At 36.7% G+C, this 24,025-nt stretch overlaps 1 protein-coding gene across 9 annotated transcripts in view; it reads left to right on the top strand.

The window, feature by feature from the left end:
- Positions 1-24,025, top strand: part of LOC109579346 (43 kDa receptor-associated protein of the synapse homolog) — a 75,603-nt gene that overhangs the window by 12,845 nt on the left and 38,733 nt on the right. The window contains exon 2 of one of the 9 annotated variants that reach the window (XM_049460425.1): positions 14,538-14,641. The exons of the other annotated variants lie outside the window; for them this stretch is intronic. Coding sequence (XP_049316382.1) covers positions 14,541-14,641 — 101 coding nt within the window. The 5' untranslated portion in view covers positions 14,538-14,540. The remainder of the gene's footprint in view (positions 1-14,537; positions 14,642-24,025) is intronic. 9 annotated transcript variants of the gene reach the window in all.

Raw genomic sequence — 24,025 nt, 5'->3', positions numbered from 1 at the left:
CCTTTGTCAATGTTTTTTGTTGACTTGGAGCCAAGTACCAACAACAAAGACATCTATGAGTTAAAACATTTGAATAATGCAAATATTAAAGTAGAGCCCCCTAGGCAAACAAGTGACATGGTTCAATGCCATCGATGCCAAGAATTTGGACATACCAAAACGTATTGTAGAAAACCCTATAAATGCGTAAAATGTGGACTAATGCATCCAACCGCAGAATGCACAAAACCAAAAGACACTTTACCAACATGTGCTCATTGCCAACAACACCACACCGCGAATTACAAAGGCTGCATAGTTTATCAGCAACTCACTGGAAAGAAGTCTATATTTTCCAACCGTACGAAAGAGAGTGTAAACATGAGATCGCAAAACACTAATAATAACACAAATACTGTAATCAACAACAAGCAGTCATACGCTAGCATTTTAACAGGTAAAGACAACAGCAATGAGGTAAATGAACAAAAATCAATAGAAAATATTGAGCGTTTACTCTCTAAACAAATTGAATTAACAAACACACTTCTTAATATGATGTCACTACTTATCGATAAACTATGCAAGCAGACTTAAGAATAGCAATATGGAATGCCAATGGTTTATCCCGTCATACACAGGAAACTGAAATATTTTTAAAAGACAACTTCATTGATATAATGTTGATTTCAGAAACCCATTTCACAGACAAAACCTTTTTAATATAAGAAACTATGACCTAATCGCCACTAATCACCCTAGTAACAGGGCTCACGCCGGCTGTGCTGTTTTGGTTAAATCAAATATCAAGTATGATATACTTGAACCAACACAAACATTGTCAATACAAGCTGCAGGGATCAAACTAAATTGCAATAATATTGACTTACATATTTATGCTTTGTATTCACCGCCAAGACATAGCATCACAACTCCGGAATACGAAAACTTTTTTAATTCCCTGGGCAATAGATTCCTTGTGGGAGGTGATTATAACGCTAAACATCCCTGGTGGGGCTCACGTATCCCTAACCCAAAAGGTAGAGAACTTTATAAGTGCATTACAAAGAATAATTTTAAAACTTTATCTACTGGTGAGCCTACTTACTGGCCAAGTGATCCACGTAAAATCCCTGATCTGCTAGATTTTGCTGTATATAAAGGCATTCAAACTCCACTGCTTGACATTGTCAGTTCTGAAGAACTAAGCTCAGACCACTCGCCAGTTATTATCAGTTATAGCACTCTTATTGATACAAAGCAACGGAAGTATATTGGATTAAATAATAAAAACCAAATCAATATTTTTCAAGACCAGATAACAGACAATGTGGAACTTAATACCTCAATCAAAAGCTCAATAGAACTGGACAATGCAGTTGAAACATTTACGTCGTTAATTCATCAAGCAGTTGCTGCATCTATAATCGAAAATAGTGCAAACTTTACACCTAGACGTCGTGCCTGTGTGCATGTGTCTGCAGATATCAGAGCATTAATTCAACAAAAGAGAAAATTACGAAAAAAATGGCAAAATACTAGAAGCCCAGCAGACAAGACTATACTAAATAAGGCTACAGGTGAACTTAAAGATAAACTTAAAGAATTTAGAAATAAATCAATCTCAGATTATATTGAAAATCTAAATGACAATAGTAACGATGACTACAAAATATGGAAAGCTACGAAGTACCTGAAACGCCCAAAAAAGAGAAATGTGCCAATAAAGGACTGCAATGATGCATGGTGTAGATCTGACAAGAGCAAGGCAGATGCATATGCGAAACATTTAGAAATAACCTTTACACCTATTACAATTAATAATGGTAACGATTCCGATGTTCTTCAATTTCTTGATGCCCCATGTCAATTGTCAATGCCAATCAAACATATAACACCTGCAGAAATTTGTAGTGAAATCGAAAAGCTTGACAAAAATAAATCTCCAGGATATGACAAAATCGATGCTAAAATAGCTAAGTGTCTACCAAAAAAAGGTATTATGTTTTTGACACTAATATATAATTCAATTCTAAGATTAAGCCATTTCCCTACGCAGTGGAAATGTGCAGAAATTGTGATGGTTCCCAAGCCCAACAAACCAGAAAACGAGATAACCTCGTATAGACCTATCAGTCTACTGACGCTGTTCTCAAAAATATTTGAGAGAATATTCTTACGTAGAATTTCGCCAATACTCAAAGAAAATAACATAATACCTGAACACCAATTTGGTTTTCGCCGACATCATGGCACACCTGAACAATGCCATCGAGTTATAAATTTCGTTGTTGACTCTTTTGAAAGAAAAGAATATTGTTCTGCTGTGTTTTTGGATATACAACAAGCATTCGATAAAGTTTGGCACCATGGTCTGTTATATAAAATGAAAAAAATCTTCCCATCACCAATTTATTTAATTATTAAGTCGTATCTCGCTAATAGATCATATTATGTAAAAGTAAATGATGAAACCTCTACCATAACATACATCAAAGCTGGTGTACCTCAAGGAAGCGTTCTCGGACCAGTCCTTTATACAATTTTTACTGCAGACATGCCACAAACTGAAAACGTATTTATTGCTACATATGCTGACGACACTGCTATACTGGCAACAAATCCATCTCCAATTGAAGCTTCCAACTTAGTCCAGAAACAACTGAATGAGATACAGTCCTGGCTAGATCGTTGGAAAATAAAGGTCAATACAAATAAATCTGTACATGTGCTATTCACTTTAAGGCGAAAAGACTGTCCTCCTTGTCACATATATGGTAGTACGATTCCGAAAATTGACAGCGTCAAATACTTAGGCTTGCACTTGGACAAGCGCCTAACATGGAAATCTCATATTCAAGCCAAAAATAAACAATTAAAAATGAAAACTAAAAAACTGTATTGGCTACTTGGACCTAAATCAACTCTATATCTCGAGACTAAACTCCTATTATATAAAGCTTTATTAAAGCCAATATGGACTTATGGCATTCAGCTTTGGGGCACAGCCTCGATTTCAAATATAGAAATATTGCAAAGATATCAGTCTAAAACTTTAAGACTAATTACAAATGCTCCTTGGTACATCACGAATAAAGCCATACACTCGGATCTAAATATTCCTTTTATAAAAAATGAAATTAAAAGGTTCAGTACGGCATACTTACGCAGAATTAGTAATCATGAAAACTTACTGGCAATTACGCTATTAGATGAAACCAATGAAATCATTCGACTTAAAAGGCATCATGTACTAGATCTACCCTTTAGAAGTTAATTAATATAAAATTAAGTTAAACAAATTGTAAATGTACCTATGTACATACATAAGTATATTATTATTGGCCTCACTGGAGATCAATAATACAAGTCAAATTTCCATAGTTAACTAATTTGCTTATTGTTCTACGAATAGATTGCAAATACATGTATTCAATAAAAAAAAAAAAAAAAAAAAAATATTTGGGTTTCAATTGTGTTTTATAATATTTCGTTCTTCTTTTATTTGATGTGTCTATTACATAATTACCATGACGCTCATATTTATCCAATTTCTTGTATTTAGGTGTATTCTTTGCAATTTGTCTGTTAACTACTACGTTATCCAACTGAATTGACTCATGGTGCCTCTTTTTGTTAAACTGATTGCTTCTTTAAATTTTTTCCTCTTCGTATTTTCTAGATAAGTTCTGAATCGATTCTTTGTCAAAATTTTTAATTATAAAATCAATTGGCCTCATTTTTGTTGTTGAATGTATTGTGTTATTGTACGAGTTAAATATTTTGAAAAGTTTGTCACTTAACTCTACTGTCTTATTGCTTTTATCTGCTTCTGTTATTCTCAAATGTTCGTTTGAGTACTATGTAAACGTTCGATGTCAGAGTTACCTGTTTTGTGCCATGGGGTGGTTACATGTGTCGCAATGTTTTCCTCTTCCAAAAACAATCTTACTGCGCTTTGCAATATACAGCGTTCGTTATCAAATACTAGTTTCCGCATTTTGCATAAAAATTGTATACGTTGCTTCAAAGCTGCCAAGATCGCAATCCAATTCCTGTCGTTAAGTTTATGGAACGTTGCGTATTTTGAAAATTTATCTATTGTTGTGAGATACATTACATTTCTGTATGGAAACCAAATATCTATGTGGACTAGGTCGTTGAAATACTTTGGAGTTTCTGTTATTTGATAAGGATGTTTAACTGGGTTTCTGTCGTGTTTTGCTATTTTACAAATTGAACAATTATTAATGACTTTGGTTAATATTTTAAATATTTTAGAGTAAAAAACTTTTTTCTTCAATTCAAGAAATATTTCTTGTATGCCTCTGTGATTGTTACGAAGGTGTTCGTTTTCTATTATAGTTAGTATTTCATTTTTGTCCGTAATTTCCATTAGTTTTGTCTTTGATCTATACAATGTTAGATTTTGAATTTGAAAATTCTGAGTATAAATGTTTTGAAATTTAAGAAAAAGTTCGTCGTTCTCACAAAAAATGCACATTAACCCATTCTGTAACAATACTTTTTTCTGTTACAACAACATGTGATTGACACTTATTGTGTACAATATTTATAAAAAACTTTTCGTTTTCGCCATATCGCAGATAGATTTGATTTTTGAAATAATTAATGGATTTCTCTGTAAAAAAAAATGTATTTTAAACTATCTTCCTGCGCACTGTGAACCGTTCCGTCCGTGGACCATGTCTCTAATTGTTCTTCACTATTATTGTATTGAATAGTTTCGTTATTAAATACTATTGCTGTTCTGCAATCCTCATTCTTTACGTATCTGCTTAAGCTATCCGCTACCGTATTGTCTTTACCTTTTATATAAGTTATGTCAAAATCGTACACGTTAAGAAGAATTTTCCATCTTTGTAACTTCATGTTAGGCTCTTTGAGATTGTTTAACCACGTCAAAGGTTTGTGATCGGTTTGAATTGTAAACATGCGATCGTATAGATAGGTTCGAAAATGTTTTACAGACCATACAACAGCAAGCATTTCTTTTTCTATAGTCGAATAGCGTATCTCATGGTCTGATAAAGTACGTGATGCAAAGGAAATTGGATGGTCGCTTTGGCTAAGCACAGACCCGATGGCAAACTGAGATGCATCGGTTGTTAATGTAAATTTTTTTATTAAAATCCGGTGGTTGTAAAACTGGTTCACTTGTAACTAACTTCTTCAATGTGTCGAAAGAGTTTAAAAATTCACTGTCTTTAATGTCAACAACGCAATCTTTTTTTAAATATCGAATCATTGGATAGGCAACCTTTGCATAATCACGTATAAATTTCCGATAATACCCTGTAATACCCAAAAATTGTTTAATTTCTTTCGCGTTGGATGGTGGTGGCATCGCTGCGATTGCTATAACTTTTGATGTATCCGGTCTGATGGCGTCAACTGAAACAACATGGCCTAAAAATTTCGTTGTAAATACTGCAAAGTGACACTTTTCGCCTTGAATTCTCAAATTTGATTCTCTTAGTTTCTTAAAAATTTTCGTTATATAGTCAATATGTTCTGTAAAGCTAGTAGAAAATTTTAGAATATCGTCCAAGTAAATGACGCAAATTTTATTGACATAATCTCGTAAAACATGATTTATTAGTCTTTGAAAAGTCGGGGGAGCTGTTTTTAGCCCAAAGGGCATACGATTAAACTCGTAGTGGCCACTTGCTGTCGAAAATGCTGTCTTGGATCTATCGTCTGGATGTACTTCGATCTGGCGAAAGCCTTTAGCAAGGTCGATTGTGCTAAAATAGCTACACTTTCCCAATTTGTCGAATATATCTTGCATATTCGGAATTAGAAACTTGTCGTCCATCGTCTGTTCGTTTAGCTTCCTGTAGTCTATTACAATTCGCCACTTTTGTTCGCCACCGTTGTCGATTTTCTTTGGTACGACCCATAGAGGCGAATTATAAGGACTGTTGCTCGGAACAATTATTTTCTGCACTAAGATCTCGTTTATTTGTCTGTCTACTTCGGCACGATGCACAACCGGGTACCTATAAAGTTTGGTATAAATTGGCGAATCTGTCTTAGTTCTAATCCTATGTTGTATAACACTAGTAAACGGTAGATTGCTTCCTTCCTCGTAAAATATGTCTCGGTAATTGTTCAGTAACTTTTTTAATGTCGATTCGTCCCTTGAATTTAAATGTTTTGCAAATGTGTTATTAAGTGCACTGTCGCGTACTTTGTTTTACTAAATACTTGCAAATTTTCATTTTTTAAATATTTTTCTACTTCGTACTCCTCATCTTCACAAAAATAAATCGGTAGTGTCGCATTTTCTGTAACAAGCTTCCGAGTTTTATAATTGACTATACAGTTTAGGCTAAGCAATATATTGTTTCCCAATATACCGTCGAAGTAATCGTGAAATGGTAGTTCAATAAAATCGACAATTTGATTTTCTTTCCGAAATTCTTTAAAAAGTGGTACGCTATACCGTATGTTTGTTGAGACATTTCCATTTAGGAGTTTAATATTGAAGGTGGGCGACATTGTTCTCCATTTCGGATTGCAAAGCTTTGGGTTTATTATGCTAAATTCGGCGCCAGTATCAAAAATACATTTTAGTTTTTTCACCTTCGTATTTATGACTATATAGGGTAATTTCTTTGAGTGCCAAATTGAAAATTCTGATTGCTTTCATTCGTGCCTATATCCATTGGCTCAAGTGCAGGTTCGTTATGAGAAGGATTGTGATATTGGTTGTTATGAAGATGTTGGTTACGTCCAGTTAAATGATTGTTTTGTCTCGATTGTGTAGAAAAATTTGGCTGTCGAGTGTCATAACTGTGTTGTTGTCTGTGTTGATTTTGGAATCTTTCGTTATTATTGTCGTATCTTCTTAATTTAATGTAATTTAATGTCTGTTCGAAATTTCACCCGTTTCTATTGTAATTTTGTTGTAGTCTACTATTGAAATTATTGGAATTCGAGGCTTTATAATTTAAATAGCCGTTTGATTTTATGATTTCGAAAGCGTTCTTTAGACTTGTTGGGTCTCGACTTACGATTATGCTTTTGACAGGTTCCGGTAACCCGTATTTAAAAGAATTTAGGGCAATTCTGGCATTGCTTTCGCTGTTAACTTCAGGGAATCTGTTTTCACTGAAATAAAGCGCATTGTTCAACCGACATAAAAGTGTTGCTAATTAATTATAGAAGTTCTCAATTGAAGAGTCACATCGACAAGCTCTTCGATTAATTCTTCAACTGAATTTTTCTCGCCATGATAATCGATCAAAACCTGTTTAATTGATGGCCAAGTATCTAAGTTTCCATTCATTAGCAGGGAGCTTCTTGCACTACCCGCAATTTTGTCTTTAATGTTGCCCATTAACAATACTTTATATTCGGATGGAAGAGGCTCCAAAATAGGCACCATTAAGTCAATTCTTTCGATAAAATTAAGTAGTGCGTCTCTATTACCATCATAATGCGGAATCGCATTTAGGTTACTCGAAATGAGCTTAAATTTGCTACTTATGTCCAACTGATCCATGTTTATAACATATTACGCAATTTAAGCAATTTTCGATTTATTTTTCCGATAATTTTGAACTTAAACAACAATACTTCTAATTCGCTTCTGCGTTACAAACTTGTATTTATCAGTAATATTTTTCTCAAGGAGGATGGAGTCATATGTAGAAGTTCACGCAAGTGAGGAAAGTTCTCTGATCGCCATTCACTTGGGAGTGGCCAGAAACGATTCTTTTACATATGACTCAAGCAGCTAACGACTTCCGGTCTTTGACCAAGTATCCTCTGGGTAGCCTAAGAACATCCGTTTGAAGGCGAGCTAACGTGAGAAGGCGAAATATCCCCTACATAGGGTTGTGCGCTGGGTTTGGGACCCGCCACGTAAAAAAACAACCCCAGCGAATAGCAACAACCAGCCTCGGATGAGAGACCCCCCTTTTGATGACGACCATGGAAAACGAAATAAGGACTACGAATTGAGGGCATGCACCTGGAATGTCCGGTCCCTTAATTGGGAAGGTGCCGCTGCCCAGCTGGTTGATGTCCTCGTGAAAATAAAGGCTGACATCACCGCCGTCCAAGAAATGCGATGGACGGGACAAGGACAAAGACGAGTAGGTCCTTGTGGCATTTACTACAGTGGCCATATAAAGGAGCGCAAGTTTGGTGTTGGATTCGTGGTGGGAGAGAGACTCCGTCGCCGAGTACTATCATTCACTCCGGTGAATGAACGTCTAGCCACAATCCGCATCAAAGCGAGGTTCTTCAACATATCGCTGATTTGCGCCCACGCCCCGACGGAAGAGAAGGACGATGTGACCAAAGATGACTTTTATGAGCGCTTGGAGCTCGCTTATGAGAGCTGCCCCCGCCACGATGTCAAAATCGTGCTTGGCGACTTCAACGCCAGGGTGGGCAAAGAAGGTATCTTTGGCACTACGGTCGGTAAATTCAGCCTCCACGAGGAAACATCCCCAAATGGGTTGAGGCTGATCGACTTCGCCGGGGCCCGAAATATGGTTATCTGTAGTACTAGATTCCAGCATAAGAAGATTCATCAAGCTACCTGGCTGTCTCCGGATCGAAAAACTACCAACCAGATCGATCATGTTGTGATAGACGGAAGACACGTCTCCAGTGTTTTAGATGTGCGTGCGCTCCGAGGTCCTAACATCGACTCGGACCACTATCTTGTTGCAGCTAAGATTCGCACCCGCCTCTGTGCAGCAAAAAACGCACGCCACCAAACACAAGGAAGGTTCGACGTCGAGAAGCTGCAATCACAACAGACAGCCGAGCGATTTTCTACTCGGCTTGCACTCCTGCTCTCTGAGAGCACTCGTCAACAACACGGTATAAGGGAACTGTGGGACGGCATTTCAAACTCCTTACGTACAGCTGCAACCGAAACCATTGGTTTTCGGAAGGTGCAAAAGAACAGCTGGTACGACGAGGAGTGCCGTGTCGCAGCGGAGAGAAAACAGGCTGCCTACCTCGCTACGTTACGATCGACCACAATACGTGCGGGATGGGATAGATACCGAGAGTTGAAGAGGGAAGCGAGACGCATTTGTAGACAGAAAAAGAAAGAGGCCGAAATGCGTGAGTACGAAGAGCTTGATAAGCTGGCCGACAGGGGTAATGCTCGAAAATTCTACCAAAAGATGCGGCGGCTTACAGAAGGTTTCAAGACCGGAGCATACTCATGTAGAACCCCCCAAGGTGATCTAGTCACCGATGCCCAGAGCATACTTAAATTATGGAGGGAACACTTCTCCAGCCTGCTGAATGGCAGTGAACACACAACGCCAGGAGAAGACGAACCCGATTCCCCAATCGATGACGATGGAAAAGACGTTCCATTGCCCGACCAAGAAGAAGTTCGAATAGCAATTACCCGCCTGAAGAACAACAAAGCGGCGGGGGCGGATGGATTGCCAGCCGAGCTATTCAAACACGGCGGCGAAGAACTGATAAGGAGCATGCATCAGCTTCTTTGTAAAATATGGTCGGACGAAAGCATGCCCAACGATTGGAATTTAAGTGTGCTATGCCCAATCCATAAAAAAGGAGACCCCACAATCTGCGCCAACTACCGTGGGATTAGCCTCCTTAATATCGCGTATAAGGTTCTATCGAGCGTATTGTGTGAAAGATTAAAGCCCACCGTCAACAAACTGATTGGACCTTATCAGTGTGGCTTCAGACCTGGTAAATCAACAACCGACCAGATATTCACCATGCGCCAAATCTTGGAAAAGACCCGTGAAAGGAGAATCGACACACATCACCTCTTCGTCGATTTTAAAGCTGCTTTCGACAGTACGAAAAGGAGCTGCCTTTATGCCGCAATGTCTGAATTTGGTATCCCCGCAAAACTAATACGGCTGTGTAAACTGACATTGAGCGGGACCAAAAGCTCCGTCAGGATCGGGAAGGACCTCTCCGAGCCGTTCGATACCAAACGAGGTTTCAGACAAGGCGACTCCCTATCGTGCGACTCCTTCAATCTGCTGCTGGAGAAAATAGTTCGAGCTGCAGAACTTAATCGAGCAGGTACAATCTTTTATAAGAGTGTACAGCTGCTGGCGTATGCCGATGATATTGATATCATCGGTCTCAACACCCGCGCCGTTAGTTCTGCTTTCTCCAGACTGAACAAGGAAGCAAAAGAAATGGGTCTGGCAGTGAACGAGGGCAAGACGAAATATCTCCTGTCATCAAACAAACAGTCGTCGCACTCGCGACTTGGCACTCACGTCACTGTTGACAGTCATAACTTTGAAGTTGTAGATAATTTCGTCTATCTTGGAACCAGCGTAAACACCACCAACAATGTCAGCTTTGAAATCCAACGCAGGATAACTCTTGCCAACAGGTGCTACTTCGGACTGAGTAGGCAATTGAGAAGCAAAGTCCTCTCTCGACAGACAAAAACCAAACTCTATAAGTCACTCATAATTCCCGTCCTGCTATATGGTGCAGAGGCCTGGACGATGTCAGCAACAGATGAGTCGACGTTGCGAATTTTCGAGAGAAAAGTTCTGCGAAAGATTTATGGTCCTTTGCGCGTTGGCCACGGCGAATATCGCATTCGATGGAACGATGAGCTGTACGAGATATACGGCGACATTGACATAGTTCAGCGAATTAAAAGACAGCGGCTACGCTGGCTAGGTCATGTTGTCCGAATGGACGAAAACACTCCAGCTCTGAAAGTATTCGACGCTGTACCCGCCGGGGGAAGCAGAGGAAGAGGAAGACCTCCACTCCGTTGGAAGGACCAAGTGGAGAAGGACCTGGCTTCGCTTGGAATATCCAATTGGCGCCACGTAGCGAAGAGAAGAAACGACTGGCGCGCTGTTGTTGACTCGGCTATAATCGCGTAAGCGGTGTCTACGCCAGTAAAGAAGAAGAAGAAGAATTTTTCTCAAGAAGGAAGGAAAAAAAATGAATTCTTAAGCTATCTAGACGATACGTAATATTAACTTCTATTATACATACATTTCATTTTGTAGAATTGAATAATAATTTAAATTGAAGGAAATTATGTTCTTGTTGTTGATGCTGCAATTGGTTCTGTTAAGCTTCCAATTCGACGTTTGCAAGTGTTTGCTGCCTGTAGCTGCTGAAGCTGTTGCTGTTTTTATAGCTGTCACTGTTGCCGCTGTTGTTGCTCGTGTATGCGATTTTTTATTATCTTTTAAGTATGTTGGTTTTATGCAACTGTACCCACAATTTTACGTTTTTCTACTTTTTTTCTTCACTGGTCTAACTGTTAAGTTTTTTTTCTTACTTTAAATTTCAGTTATTATTGGTTTTGCATGTAATTTTTTCTCTTGTTCTTTTCGCTTCAGACTTACGCAACTGTACCCACAATTGTACGTTTTTTCTACTTTTTTCTTTCTTCACTGGTCTAACTGTTAAGTTTTTTTTCTTACTTTAAATTTCAGTTATTATTGGATTTGTATGTAATTTTTTTCTTGTTCTTTTCGCTTTAGACTTTACGCAACCGTACCCACAATTGTACGTTTTTCTACTTTTATTTTCTTCACTGGTCTAACTGTTTTGTCCAATAAATAGCTTCAATATTACACTTATATTAAATTCGAACGTAATGCACGTTTGATTTATGCGCGCCGAAATTTACTCTCGCGCCTTTTATTAACAATAGTTTTAGTTTTCTTTTAAATCCCGAAATTTTCTTTTAGATTTTTCTTTGCACACGCTCTTAAATTTCTTTTCCAGAAAAAACTACGCGTGGTTCGCTTCCGACTGCGCCAGTTAAGTATGTTAAGCGAGTTCTTTATTTCAGCAATTCAAATATCGAACTAACTTATTCTAGTTACATTGAAATGCACATAGCCTACTTAAAGCGAATAGCGGGTGGAGTGGACGAGATGATAATTATTGCAATAGGGGATGGGAGACAAGGAGAAATAGAGATTAAGTGTTGGGAAGCATACGGAATCTGGTGTGTAGGGTGAGGGGAATATCTGGATACATAACAATATGTTAATTTTTTATCTGGTTCAGCAAATAGTGTTGGGCAAGAGTTAAAGAGTTGTTCAAATTTTTCGTTATCTTGGGGATTCAAATGATTTAGCCTTAATGTAGTGTGCGCAATAGAATTAATTGCTAACTGGTGGATGGGGTATTCGTATTTATTGAGTAATGTAAAATAGTTCTCCTTAGTAAATATTACTGCGTTTAAACTTTTCATTGTATCGTTACCAACTATAACACTAACATAGTTTTTGTTGGATCCGGTATCTAATAAAAATTTTAGTTCATTGCCATTTTTCATTTTGAAGCGATAGAATGGCAATAAGTAGTTTAGTCTAAAAAATTGATATTGTCCCTAGGGGTTGCTTCGAGCTCTTCTTGTTCTTCGTTGTATTTGGGTTGGTAGTCCTACGAGAACTCGTAGTACCCTTCAGGATATTCTAATATTTCGTTATCGTATTCTATTGGGTCAGATTCTGTAACTTCTGTATTGTAGATCCGTTGCATTTTATTAGGAGTCTTTATTATATGTGATGGTGGTCTCTTGCTAGCTAGATTATTACTAGCCTGCGCTAGTTCATTACTAAATGCCTGGTTTGTTACTGAATGTTTGTTGCCTATTATTAAATGTATGATTTTGTTGATACTGAGGCCTATTCTGATAATTTATTTGCTTCGTTTGAAGAGAACGATTAACTTCCATTGGTGTAGGAGGTTTTGGAGAAAGGGGTGGTCTAAAGTTTGGTTGCATTGTGACGTAGTGTCGGTTTTGTCCGTAATGTTGATACGAACTTGGTCTAGGGGATTGGTTGTGAACATTTGTAAGTTCTGGGTAAAAGGGTCTTACTTGGGGTTTGAATGAGTATGACCTTGGTTGATTGTGGCTAATAAGTTTGGTAATGGTCGGCAAGCGACTGATACTATTTGCATGGTTCGGCCTGTAATTCATGTTGCCTAATTTAAGACACATGTGGAGAGCCTATGGTAAACTGGTTGGTTCCTTTACACTTAACAGACTGGGTAAGGCACCATTCAGACCTCTTATAAATGTGTCAAGAGCCTTTTATCTATATGTTGTTGTCATGGCATACAAAGCCTCTTCACTTAACTCCAGGCAATCGGTTGTGTCTGGGATAAGCAAGAGATATTGATAAACTTGTTGGTAAAATTCTTCAAGAGTGCTACCCTGTTGAGCAAGTGTTGTCATTTGATATTCCAACGTGCTATCGTCTCTCTTGTCTGAGTAATGTAGCATCAGACATTTTTTTATCTTACCCCAATTTAATGGGGCGCTGGTAAGACTCAAGGGCAGTGCCAGCTTCGCCAACTATCTTGCGTCTTATTGTATGCAGGATAGCAAAATATTTGGGGTGTGTCCATGAACTGAATTTTCCGTTTTTACCCGAAAATTCTCTTAAACATTTTACGACATCCGGAACTCTTTCGGATGCGTCCACGTTAACGCTAAAATCTACAAGATGTTCAACTTCTTCTTCGGTTTGTGGGTGTACATTTTCTTTATAATTTACTAATATTATTTCTTCTAAAGTTTATCACTTGTTTACGAACTTAAATAAGCCTTATTATACACAAATTTTAAATTGTAATAATTTTTTCTTACTTCATCTATTTAGTAAAAAAATCATTTTATTCAACACTGACTTACATTAATCTTAGCCGCTGCATTATGTCCTTAAATTGCTAAGGTTGATTGCTGGTTAACAATGCTGTTGAGGCTAATACAGTAGAAACTCGTTTATCCGGCCCTCAGTTATACGGATTCGCGATTATCCGGACTACCAATCGCGACCAATTTATATGTACCTACGTAGAAATTATGGAATCATGAACGTGTCGGAACTTGCGTATTCCGCTCGCGCAGATGGGGTCGCTGCCGCTGCTCCGCGCGTTTCATTATTGTTTTAGTTCATTTGCAATTGTGACTCCGCTCTGACGTGCGTGTCACGTCTACATATTTAAACCTGCCAACGCTATATGACTTTATGTAAAATGTCAGCTAAAACAGGGTTGCAATTATATTTTTCCATGACATTGCACGCAAACATACATGGTTTTTGGTCTGACATATTTTACAGCCCTTGCAAATAATTTTCTGCGTGTGTTTGTTGTTGTGCCGGTGCACCGAGAGGAAATATATGCAATTCTTGCACCGTGCAAGGGGTTTGCAAGAGCGAGAGAATACCCCTAGAGTGATACTGTGAGTCTACTACAACTGAAACGAATTCGTGATATAGCAGCAATGAAGAGAAAAAGTTGCTTACGTCAAATGACAATTACCAAATATTTTAAACCAAATTAAACTTATTAACTACCTACTTATTTCATGATTACCAAATGCAAATTACCAAATACATACATATTGTAGACAAATTATTCGTACATACGTACCTAAATATTTTATTGTATTTCATGATTAATGCTGCAGTTTAGTATTACGTATGTAGTGTAGTCTAAGAAAATATGTACATACATACATAAGTAAGTGTTCATTTCTTAATAAACATTGATTTTCGTTGCAGGATATGAATATCTATTTGTTTTTCTTCATACATTCGATTATCCGGATTTTCGATTATCCGAATGCCTATCGACAACAATTAGTCCGGTTAATCGAGTTTCTACTGTAAGTAGTAAATTTGTTGTCAGTACTGGGTCGATGAATGTTGATTGGTGGTTAACAACGCTGCTGGGGCAGATAAGTAGTAAATGGATTGATGATGTTGTTGTTTATTCGATGCTCTTTAGTTTTATATTTTGATTTTTTTTTTTTTTGAACTTATTTGCCTTATTTGCTCTTGGCACTTATTTGTTGATTCCTTTAGCACTGTTTGGTAGTCTATTTAAATTGTTACTCCGACATTTGCAGTCTTATAAATATTTTATTATTCTTTTATTTTTATTTTATGGTCTAATTCCATTGTAATTTTATTTGTTGCTTTTATTTATTTAAAAACTTTTTTTTCACACGATTTTGATGTAGAATTTTAATTTTTTTTAATTCTTGTTATTTTCCACTTTAAACTTTTTAAGTCCATTTAATCCTTATTGATTCTGTTAGTATTCTGGTTCGTACGAACCGCCCTTTTCGTAAACAAAAATTATGTTATTACTAAAGGGCCAACTACCAGAAGTTTTTAATAGAAAACACGAATTTATTAGTTAATACAAAATTGTTCACTGGTTTACATTTGTGATTTATAAACTAACTTTCGCGGACCCTGCTCGGGCGCCACATAAAATAAAACAATAAGTTTTTATTTACAGCACTATGTGCTTACCTTGAGCTTTATTTCAAAACTGAGTACTTAATTATATTGTTAGTTATTATTAAGCTAAGCTAGAGCCCTATAAGTGCTAGTCATCAAAATTAGGTTTGCGCGTGTTTCGCTCATCTGCCTAATAATTGAGAGAGCATGTAGCGCATTGCATTAAGTTAAGAGTGCAATAGGAGTCTCAATTGTAAGTTGATCCCTAATTATGCAGACATTGTTGTCAGCGAATTTATGTTGTGTTAACTTATACAAGTATTTTTATGACTAATCTTATGTCATTGCAAAGCGTGGCGTGTTCAAATAGCGAAGCTAAATAGCCATACATTCAATCTTCAGTTGCATATTCTGTCATATGCCTTCATCTTGTGACGTGATTCTTTTAGAGTATTAGATAAAATAAATATGAAATAGTAAATAATGTTGCTAAATGATTTTTTTATACTTTCGCAACCAGTTGCTACAGAGTATGATAGTTTTGTTCACCTAACGGTTGTACGTGTCACCTAAAACTAATAAAGTTCGATATAGGGTTATTTACATACAAGTATAAATGATCAGGGTGACGAGAAAAGTTGAAATCCGGTTGACTGTCTCCCTACCCGCCGTCCGTCCGTGCAAGCTGTAACTTGAGTAAAAATTGAGATATCTCGGTGAAACTTGGACCACTGCCACGCTCATAAATCACCGAAAACATGTAATATTCCATTACTAAGCACTAAATTAAGATATAATCCTTTCGGGACGGAGTTTTATTTGAAAACCGGAAATAGTCTCAACAAAAATTTCGGCTCATACTGAAAGATTGGGCTAAGAAATTATGTCCTGCATATTCAGAAATCCTAAAATCATCCTTTTTTCCTGGGACATATAATCCCAATAAACATTTACTGTGGGATATAAAATCCCAATAAGAGTTTTCGACGACTATTGTAAATTTGAGAAATAAATAAAATCTTAGAAAAATAGCTATATTGTAATGAAATTTCACATTTATTTGAGTTATTATTAAGATAATTTTAATATTATGTGATGTAACTATTAATTTAATTTGTGGACGCGTCCAAAACATTTGTAGCACAACGAGTTGTTACAGCCAGAGCAGATCATTTTAGTTCGCTTTTCGATTCCAAGTGAAGTGCAGCGGACGCAGCGGCAACGCTTCTCTTGCTCCACTGGCAAGTGATCTCCAACGTTAAGGCTATTAGTTTTTGAGCGTTTAGGAGTTCTTCCTCCCTATCGACGAGGCATCGTCTCACGCCTTTTATTTCCCTCGAAAATCATTGCTTCAGAAAGGGGCACAAGAAAGTCTTTTAGTGATAACTTTTGCTTCTTACTAGTATGTTCAGTATAAACAATCCATGAATTTGTGACGCTAACCATTAGTAGCTTGAAAAACACCTTTTTGCACCACTTTTGAGATTTGCGATTGAAATCATAAACGGTTGTCTTTTGGTCGGCCAAGTCGACCCCACCTATAATTTTGTTGTAGTCACATACAACATACACTTAGGGCATTTAATTTTCTTCTTCGATCCGTCTTTTTGCTTCCTCTCAACGTCTACAAGCGATGGCTCATGGCAATTGGAAGCTAAGAGGACTTCTTTTGAATCCATCGAGCTGCCAAAATGCCACCAGAGCTGATTTGAAGCTGACTTTCTCCTCTTGCCAACTTTCCGACAAATTTAGGTGTATTCTTTCTGTTTTGCATGTATGTCCCAAGTGCGGGATATGGGATAGTTTCTAACAGTTTAATTGAGGTAAAAAAGCGGTCAAAAGCTAAACAAACTTCCTTCTCACGAATTGAAGAAACCAATTTCAAAACGACTTTTTCTCCAAGAGTGGTAGGTACAGACTGTACAGCGTTTGCTTTCTTACCAGTATAAAGATTAAGATCGTAAGCATATCCTGTCTTTGAGTCACATCGCATCCAAATTTTGATTCCGCGCTTTATTGGTTTCATTGGCATATATTACTTCATACTTGATCTACCTTTGAATTTTCGTCAATAGACTAAAATGAACTTTCACTTCGAGCAGCTGCAAACCTTTGTTTCAGACATTGCACAACATCGGAGATATAATAATCTCCGTAACTGTCGGCGGGCTTACTGTAGTCATTGAAATATAACTTCGATGACAATAATAAATAGCGATCTCGTGATAAACACTTTTTTATAACTGAATTTCCCATCGATGGATTTTTTCTCCAATAGTCCTTCAGAGATGGCAACTTATTAAAATGCATAATCAATGAAATGCCCAGAAATACCAAATTTTCATTAGCATCGGTTAAATTTCGCTTTGACTGAGCCCGACGATTCATAGCTGTCAGACGCTGATTAGTACAATCAGCAATTCGAATGCACAAACTGTAAGGAAATATCGTGTAAAACACTTTAAACTCGGTGCAATCGTGAGCAAAATCAAAAAGGATTTTGCAGTCTCTCTCTCTTGGGATTTCATACTATGGATTAAAGTTCTGAGAATCGTCCGCAGCAACATTTACCCACTGGGCAACTGGCAGTATATCATCGTTTATTTTTGTGGGCTTATCCGCCCAATTGATGTTATCGCCAGTTTCTGATGCATATTCAGTGCTTTCGAAACTCTCAAGCAATTATTCACTCCCAGAGTCCTCAAAATCAACGTCCGAGTCTGACTCTTCAGACATACTACGCTCAATATCCTCCTGAGTTAGATACCTTTTCGTCATCTAAAAAACATATTGGGACAAGTAATCCCACGTAAAAAACTTATTGGGCAATGAAATGCAAATTTTGTTGATTACGCTTTTATTTCGACCGATTTCAGCAAATTAGTGACCACAACTGATCAAATTTCACGTATATTGCGAAATACTTTGCCATGTGGCGGCTATGCGCTGAAATTTACCGCTATCTTTTTGTTTACAATTAAAAGTATACACTTAAATCTGTTTGTGGGACTAATTATCTAGGCAATCGCATGCACAGTAAAGAAAATACGAAAGTTAGAAATTTGGTGGGATGTATTATCCCAGTAGTCTCGAAAGGGATAAAGCTGTAATTTGGCACAGAAGATTGCAATACAAAGGGGCACGTCTGTAAAAAATTTTGAAAAAATTGGCGGGACCACACCCCCTAAAAAGTTTAATGTACATAACTCCTAAACCATTAAAGCTACAACAACTAAATTTGCTACGCTTGAATATTATAAGAACTCCTACCGACAGTGTGAAAATGGGAATGCCCATATAACTTCACCGTTCAAAATTACTAAAAGCGCAGTATAATCATGACTATTTACGCCAGTGACATTAAATTTTACCTCCGAGATGGTATGAGAAGACTTTATGAGAGCTGCTGTGAAAATTGGACAATGAGCGTAACACCGCCCACTTTTTGGTGAAATCCCATATCTCGGAACCCGACTGACTGATTTAGACTAAATTTAGTACGTATCATTTTTCTAACATTCCTATGTTACAGTGTGAAAATTCACGCCTAATTCTCATAAAACACAATTTGAAATTCCATTTGATTCTTTCACTTTACAATACACAAATTAGGAAATAATTAATATAATGTAATAAACTTTTGCAGTAATAATTCCCTTAAAGTAGGGCACCTTTTTACCAAAAATTGTCCAAATCCAACCAAACCTGTTCAAGACCCTAGGTACCGAATATGTGAACTCCAGTATCTATAATTGTCTTTTGACCGAAAATATTGGTCAATGTGTGAGGTATATAATTGAAATTCAGGGATAATTCTTTTCTGACAATGGTACGTTTGTATGCCAAAAATTGGACGAATCGGGCCAATAAATTGGGAGAAAGTGTTTAAATCATGACGTGTATCTCTGTGCCAAAAATGGATAAATTTGATAAACATTACAAGGATTTTTGAACGTCCGGTTGACTTTGCTCCATATGTTTGGTGATTGTATGTGAGGTATCTTAATGATAATCAATACTAACCCAATTTCCATATACTACATATAATGACTTTCGTTTTTCTAACAAATTTTATGCCAATTTTGTTGGTCAGAGTAAGAGTTTTATGGAGTATATGTATATCTAAAACTTCTTAGATTCCGATCGTCTGATTGACGTTTTACATCTTAAGGTATTTCCTTGGCTTTAATTCTTGCATGTTGCAAGAGTTCGGTTGCACCCGAACTAAGCTTTTCCTTACTTGTTTTTTATTTATTTTTATTTATAAAAGCTTATACAACGTTAATAACATAAGTACAACCTAAAACATGCAGCGCTAGCTTCAGAGGCTATCAGCTGGGTTTTTATTTATAACTAGCTGACCCCGCAACAGTTTTCCTGCGTGAAATTACATATGTGTTTTGAAATGAAAAGAAAATTAAATTTATCATTTCTTTTATTTTCACTGTAACGCAGGTTGATAAACAACATGTTTTGGTTTTTGTTCCGGTGCGTAAATGTACAGAGAAGATAGTTTTCCAACTCGTGAGCACGCCACATATTTTTGGCCGTGTAAAAAACATAGCAGCTCAAAATTTATGCCATACACTTCTAGCGACTATCCTTGTGTCCTGATGATTGTCATCTCAAATGCTATTTTTACTGGAAACGGAATCCGTTTGAACTGAAATGGCAAATCGTGAGAACTCAAACAAATTCGTAGAATCAAGCATTTTGCCCCCTTGTACTCGATAGCTGGGTCACAATCAGTCGGGTTCCATTACACAGTTTCGGCGCTTATAGATTGCGAAGCATAATAACGACAGATCCAACTCTGAGACGCAAATGATGCGGTGGCATACAAAGCCCCTCCAAAGAATTTAGAAACTCCACTGGATAATTCACGGCGTCGTCTTCATTGTCAAGACGATCGATCGATTTGTATGAGCGCAATTCTCCCGAAATGTGACTTTGAATCTTCCAGTTTAAGTCATCAACATCGGTATTTTGGGCAGCTAACATTGGACGTGCACTCAAGGAATCGTAACTAAGATAATTTGGCCAATGTTCAGATAAACATTCGTGATAAGTTCATCTTTCGTGAATCGATAAACGGCAGATGGAATTGATATCAAAACACCGGAAGTATCAATCGGAATTTATCCATATTCAATTTTTAGATGTAAAATGTCTTCGGCAATGTCATTTTTGTTCGTATCCCATAATAGACGCGGATTTGGAGGCTGATATGTCGAAATGATTATAGTGAAAAGTATGCGAACGTCATTTTCATTCCAGTGATTATCATTTTCCAGCAATTGTAGTTGCTGGCCTGCTTCTCAAAAAGTTGCACACACCGTATCATTCACAGTACGCAATGACTCATATGAAGTTGAACCGCGTACATTTATCAATATCAACCGAAGGTAGAAACAATCGGGTGGATTGTGTAAATTCATCTTAATGCATTAATTGATAACACACCTGTATGTCCATTTACTGGTTGGCCTTGTTTTCTGCGTAATTATTTCTTCAACGATGCATTCCATGCATAATAATATAAATAATTTATAACTAAATTTCAAATTTGACCCTGAATCTGCAAGAATATAAATATATATTTAGGTAATTGTATAGCAAATTGTTTGTACCACCATGTGGCTCGCAAAATACTCCCAAAATACTTTATAGATCATCAGGCATTGGCAATAAGGATTCTGTTCGATGAATCGATCTTTATCAGTCTGTATGAATAATAATTCATTGAACTAACTTTTTTTGTTCGTTTCAGCACATATAAAAAATTTTTTTGTTATTAATTTGATAATATAAATTTTAAGTTATTAAACTTATATTTTAATGTGGTAAACATATATTGTTAATTAATTTACCTGTAACTGGAGTTATCATCTTACTTGGAAAATGATAGCCATGCATAATATCAAGGCATTTCCGAATAGAGCAGAGTTCTCACAAACGAATCACTGACGCAAGTTGAGAAAAAACTCGTCAATGTAAATTTTGTTATTGGAAGTGTTTCCGCTGGCTGTATTGTATTCTCTGGGTTGAAAAACACTCTTTAGCCATTCTCCAAATGAACTGCGAAACGCACAACAGTGGGAAAAGTCGATTTCACCAAACTACAATATCAAACATTGGCATGAGATTTGAATGTGAATTAGACAATAGTGGCGAATATGGTACGATCCATATGTTGTCGACTTCGATATTCACTACTCTAAGTTGAATGGTAAATGTCCTGCCATTGTCGTCTGATGAGCTACGACGATAGAGTGGATATCCATCATTTCTAGTTTGCGTTTCCAAAAGAAAAGGACGTGGATAGTGTTTCATGCATTTATTGCAAGTGAGATTGCGGTGTCCGCAAGGTCCATGCACTATATTGGTTTTCATCACTTCGTAGAATAATGGATCTTTCTCTGCATGAGGAATTTCCGCTGAAATGATTTCATCAATTTGATCTGGTGTAACCACCATCCACCATTCAAAGAAAAATGTGTGCGTACGGCAAACCTCTTTTTTGCAACTCAACAGAGTACATCCAGCATCTGACTGCACCATACTTGTACTATATACATACGTTGCTTCAAGATAAAGTCCATCAAACATCGTAGTTGTTGTTTGAAAAGTCTTGCTGTATCATCGTGATGATCGCTTGCTGATTGACAGCGATCCATAATTCCACACATACATATGTCATCGCATCCTGGGAGTCTCATGTAGTTCATGTGTCTTGGGCTGTCATACGTTGATGGCAAAAAGAACGCCGACCGATATTAGCGCGATGTCTTCGTTGCTTCGTAACAAATTTCAATCTGTAATTGATCACTTCGTTTGAAACACACATAAAGTTTTTACTGAATAATTTTCAATAATTTTTCTTTTAAATGGCCGGAATAAAAAAGCAAACGACCGAAATTGAACGATTCAAATAATTTACAAATCAAAATATTGAAAAACAAAACAAAAAAGAATTGTATGAAAAGTCACTTTTTGGAAATTTCCAATTTTTCGACATTTCCTTATGAAAAGTATATGGTTTTTTTATATCTAACCCTTTCCAGATCCACAGCGACCAACTTCTGATTTCATGAAGATTGGCTCCGCCGTTCTCCAGCGTTAGCGTTACTAACAAACAAACAATCATTTTTACTTACATATGTATGTAAGTACATACATACATATGTATGTATGTATGTATATACATACAAAATAAAACGTTTGTATGGGAAAAAGAAAAGGGCTGTTTTTAGGGGTTTTCCGGCAACTTTCTTAATTTTTTCTTATATAAGAACCTTCTCCTAATAATAACAAATACAACAAAAAGAATCAGCCAAATCGGTTCAGCCCTTCACGCGTGATGCCGTAACAACGAATACGGTTTCATGTTGTATATATAAGATTACTTATTCCTTATATAAAAATATTTATGTATTTTAATAATAATTATTGCTTAGGGGAATTTTGGTTGAACAAATTTTGAGACATGAGAACACTCTTGAAGTGTCATTGCACACGCAATAACTGAAGACAGAAAAGAGAGCAGCAATGAAATGTCACGCAGCATACCTGCGTTCGGTAGTCTAATCCAAGCAAAACTTATCAAACAGATTATATGTATATGTACATTTCAAATGTATGGTAGTGCATTAAAAGGGGTCTTATATCAGATGAACATAGATTTGGGGAACACATACTGACATTCCTGATTGGGAAATTCGCAATGACAATGCAATGCTCCTCTATAGCAATCATTGCTTCATTGTACATTCTGTCGCAGAATGATATCGTTAGATTGTTGAACCTTGTACGATCTCATTTCAATATATCATCACTTATCAAATCCTTGTGATTATCCCACAACATTTGTGTTGTTGACACAATATGTCGGTCAGAATATGAGTTATATATTGTATATACATTAGAGTGTGCCATTCTGAGGCAACCTTTTTTTTTCAACTGAAAAACAGGCTCAAAACTTTCGAAAATGTGTAAAAAAAAGTCACTCAAAAGATGAGCTCTTAATATTAAAATTAAGAGGTGCCTATTTCAAATTTTCTGTTTTCCATATAAATTACATGGAAAAAATCATTTTTTTTCGTGGTGGTTATTGTGCGGAGGTTTTATATGTGCCCCGATGGCTGCCAGTAGGGATGGTAAACTCGATCCCGATTCTACTCGAGAATCGAGTTTTCTCGTAAAATAACCTGGCTTTAATTCCAGGAAATTGCAAGAGTATAAAATGTTCGGTTGCACCGGAACTAATAATATTTAGTAGTAAGCCACATAATTTTCTTTAAAATATCATACATTTTGACCAAACTGTACGGTTTAAAATCAGGAGGAAAGTCGGAACTCATTGCATTAATTTGGTCATCACTGATGCATACTTGAGAACCATAATTTTCAAGCAATTTTACAAACAATACAATAACTCTCATACTAAAAGATTCGTTGGAAGTCTTTTTGGAAAAACGAAAATCATTTAAGAAGGATGTGGACGTTGGGTTAATTCGTATACTATATATAGTACAAGCTGACCCCGCAGGCATTGTCCTGCGTGAAATTATGTGTTTTTAAATGTAGAGAAAGTTGAATTTATCTTGTGTTGAAAATCATTTATTTGCAATTTTTCTAGATTTTTTTCTTCCAATGTAACACAGCTAGATAAACAACATTTTTTGGTTTCTCTTTCGGTGCGTAAATGTACAGAGAATATGGTTTTCCAACTCGCGAACACGCCACGTATATCTGGCCATGTGAAAATCATATCATTTCCATATTTACTTATGCATTTATCG

This window comes from Bactrocera dorsalis, chromosome 6 (assembly GCF_023373825.1).
Source record: "Bactrocera dorsalis isolate Fly_Bdor chromosome 6, ASM2337382v1, whole genome shotgun sequence".
Taxonomy (NCBI): domain Eukaryota; kingdom Metazoa; phylum Arthropoda; class Insecta; order Diptera; family Tephritidae; genus Bactrocera; species Bactrocera dorsalis.
Note: the sequence above shows the minus strand (reverse complement) of the source record. Positions and strands in the feature narration are given on the sequence as shown.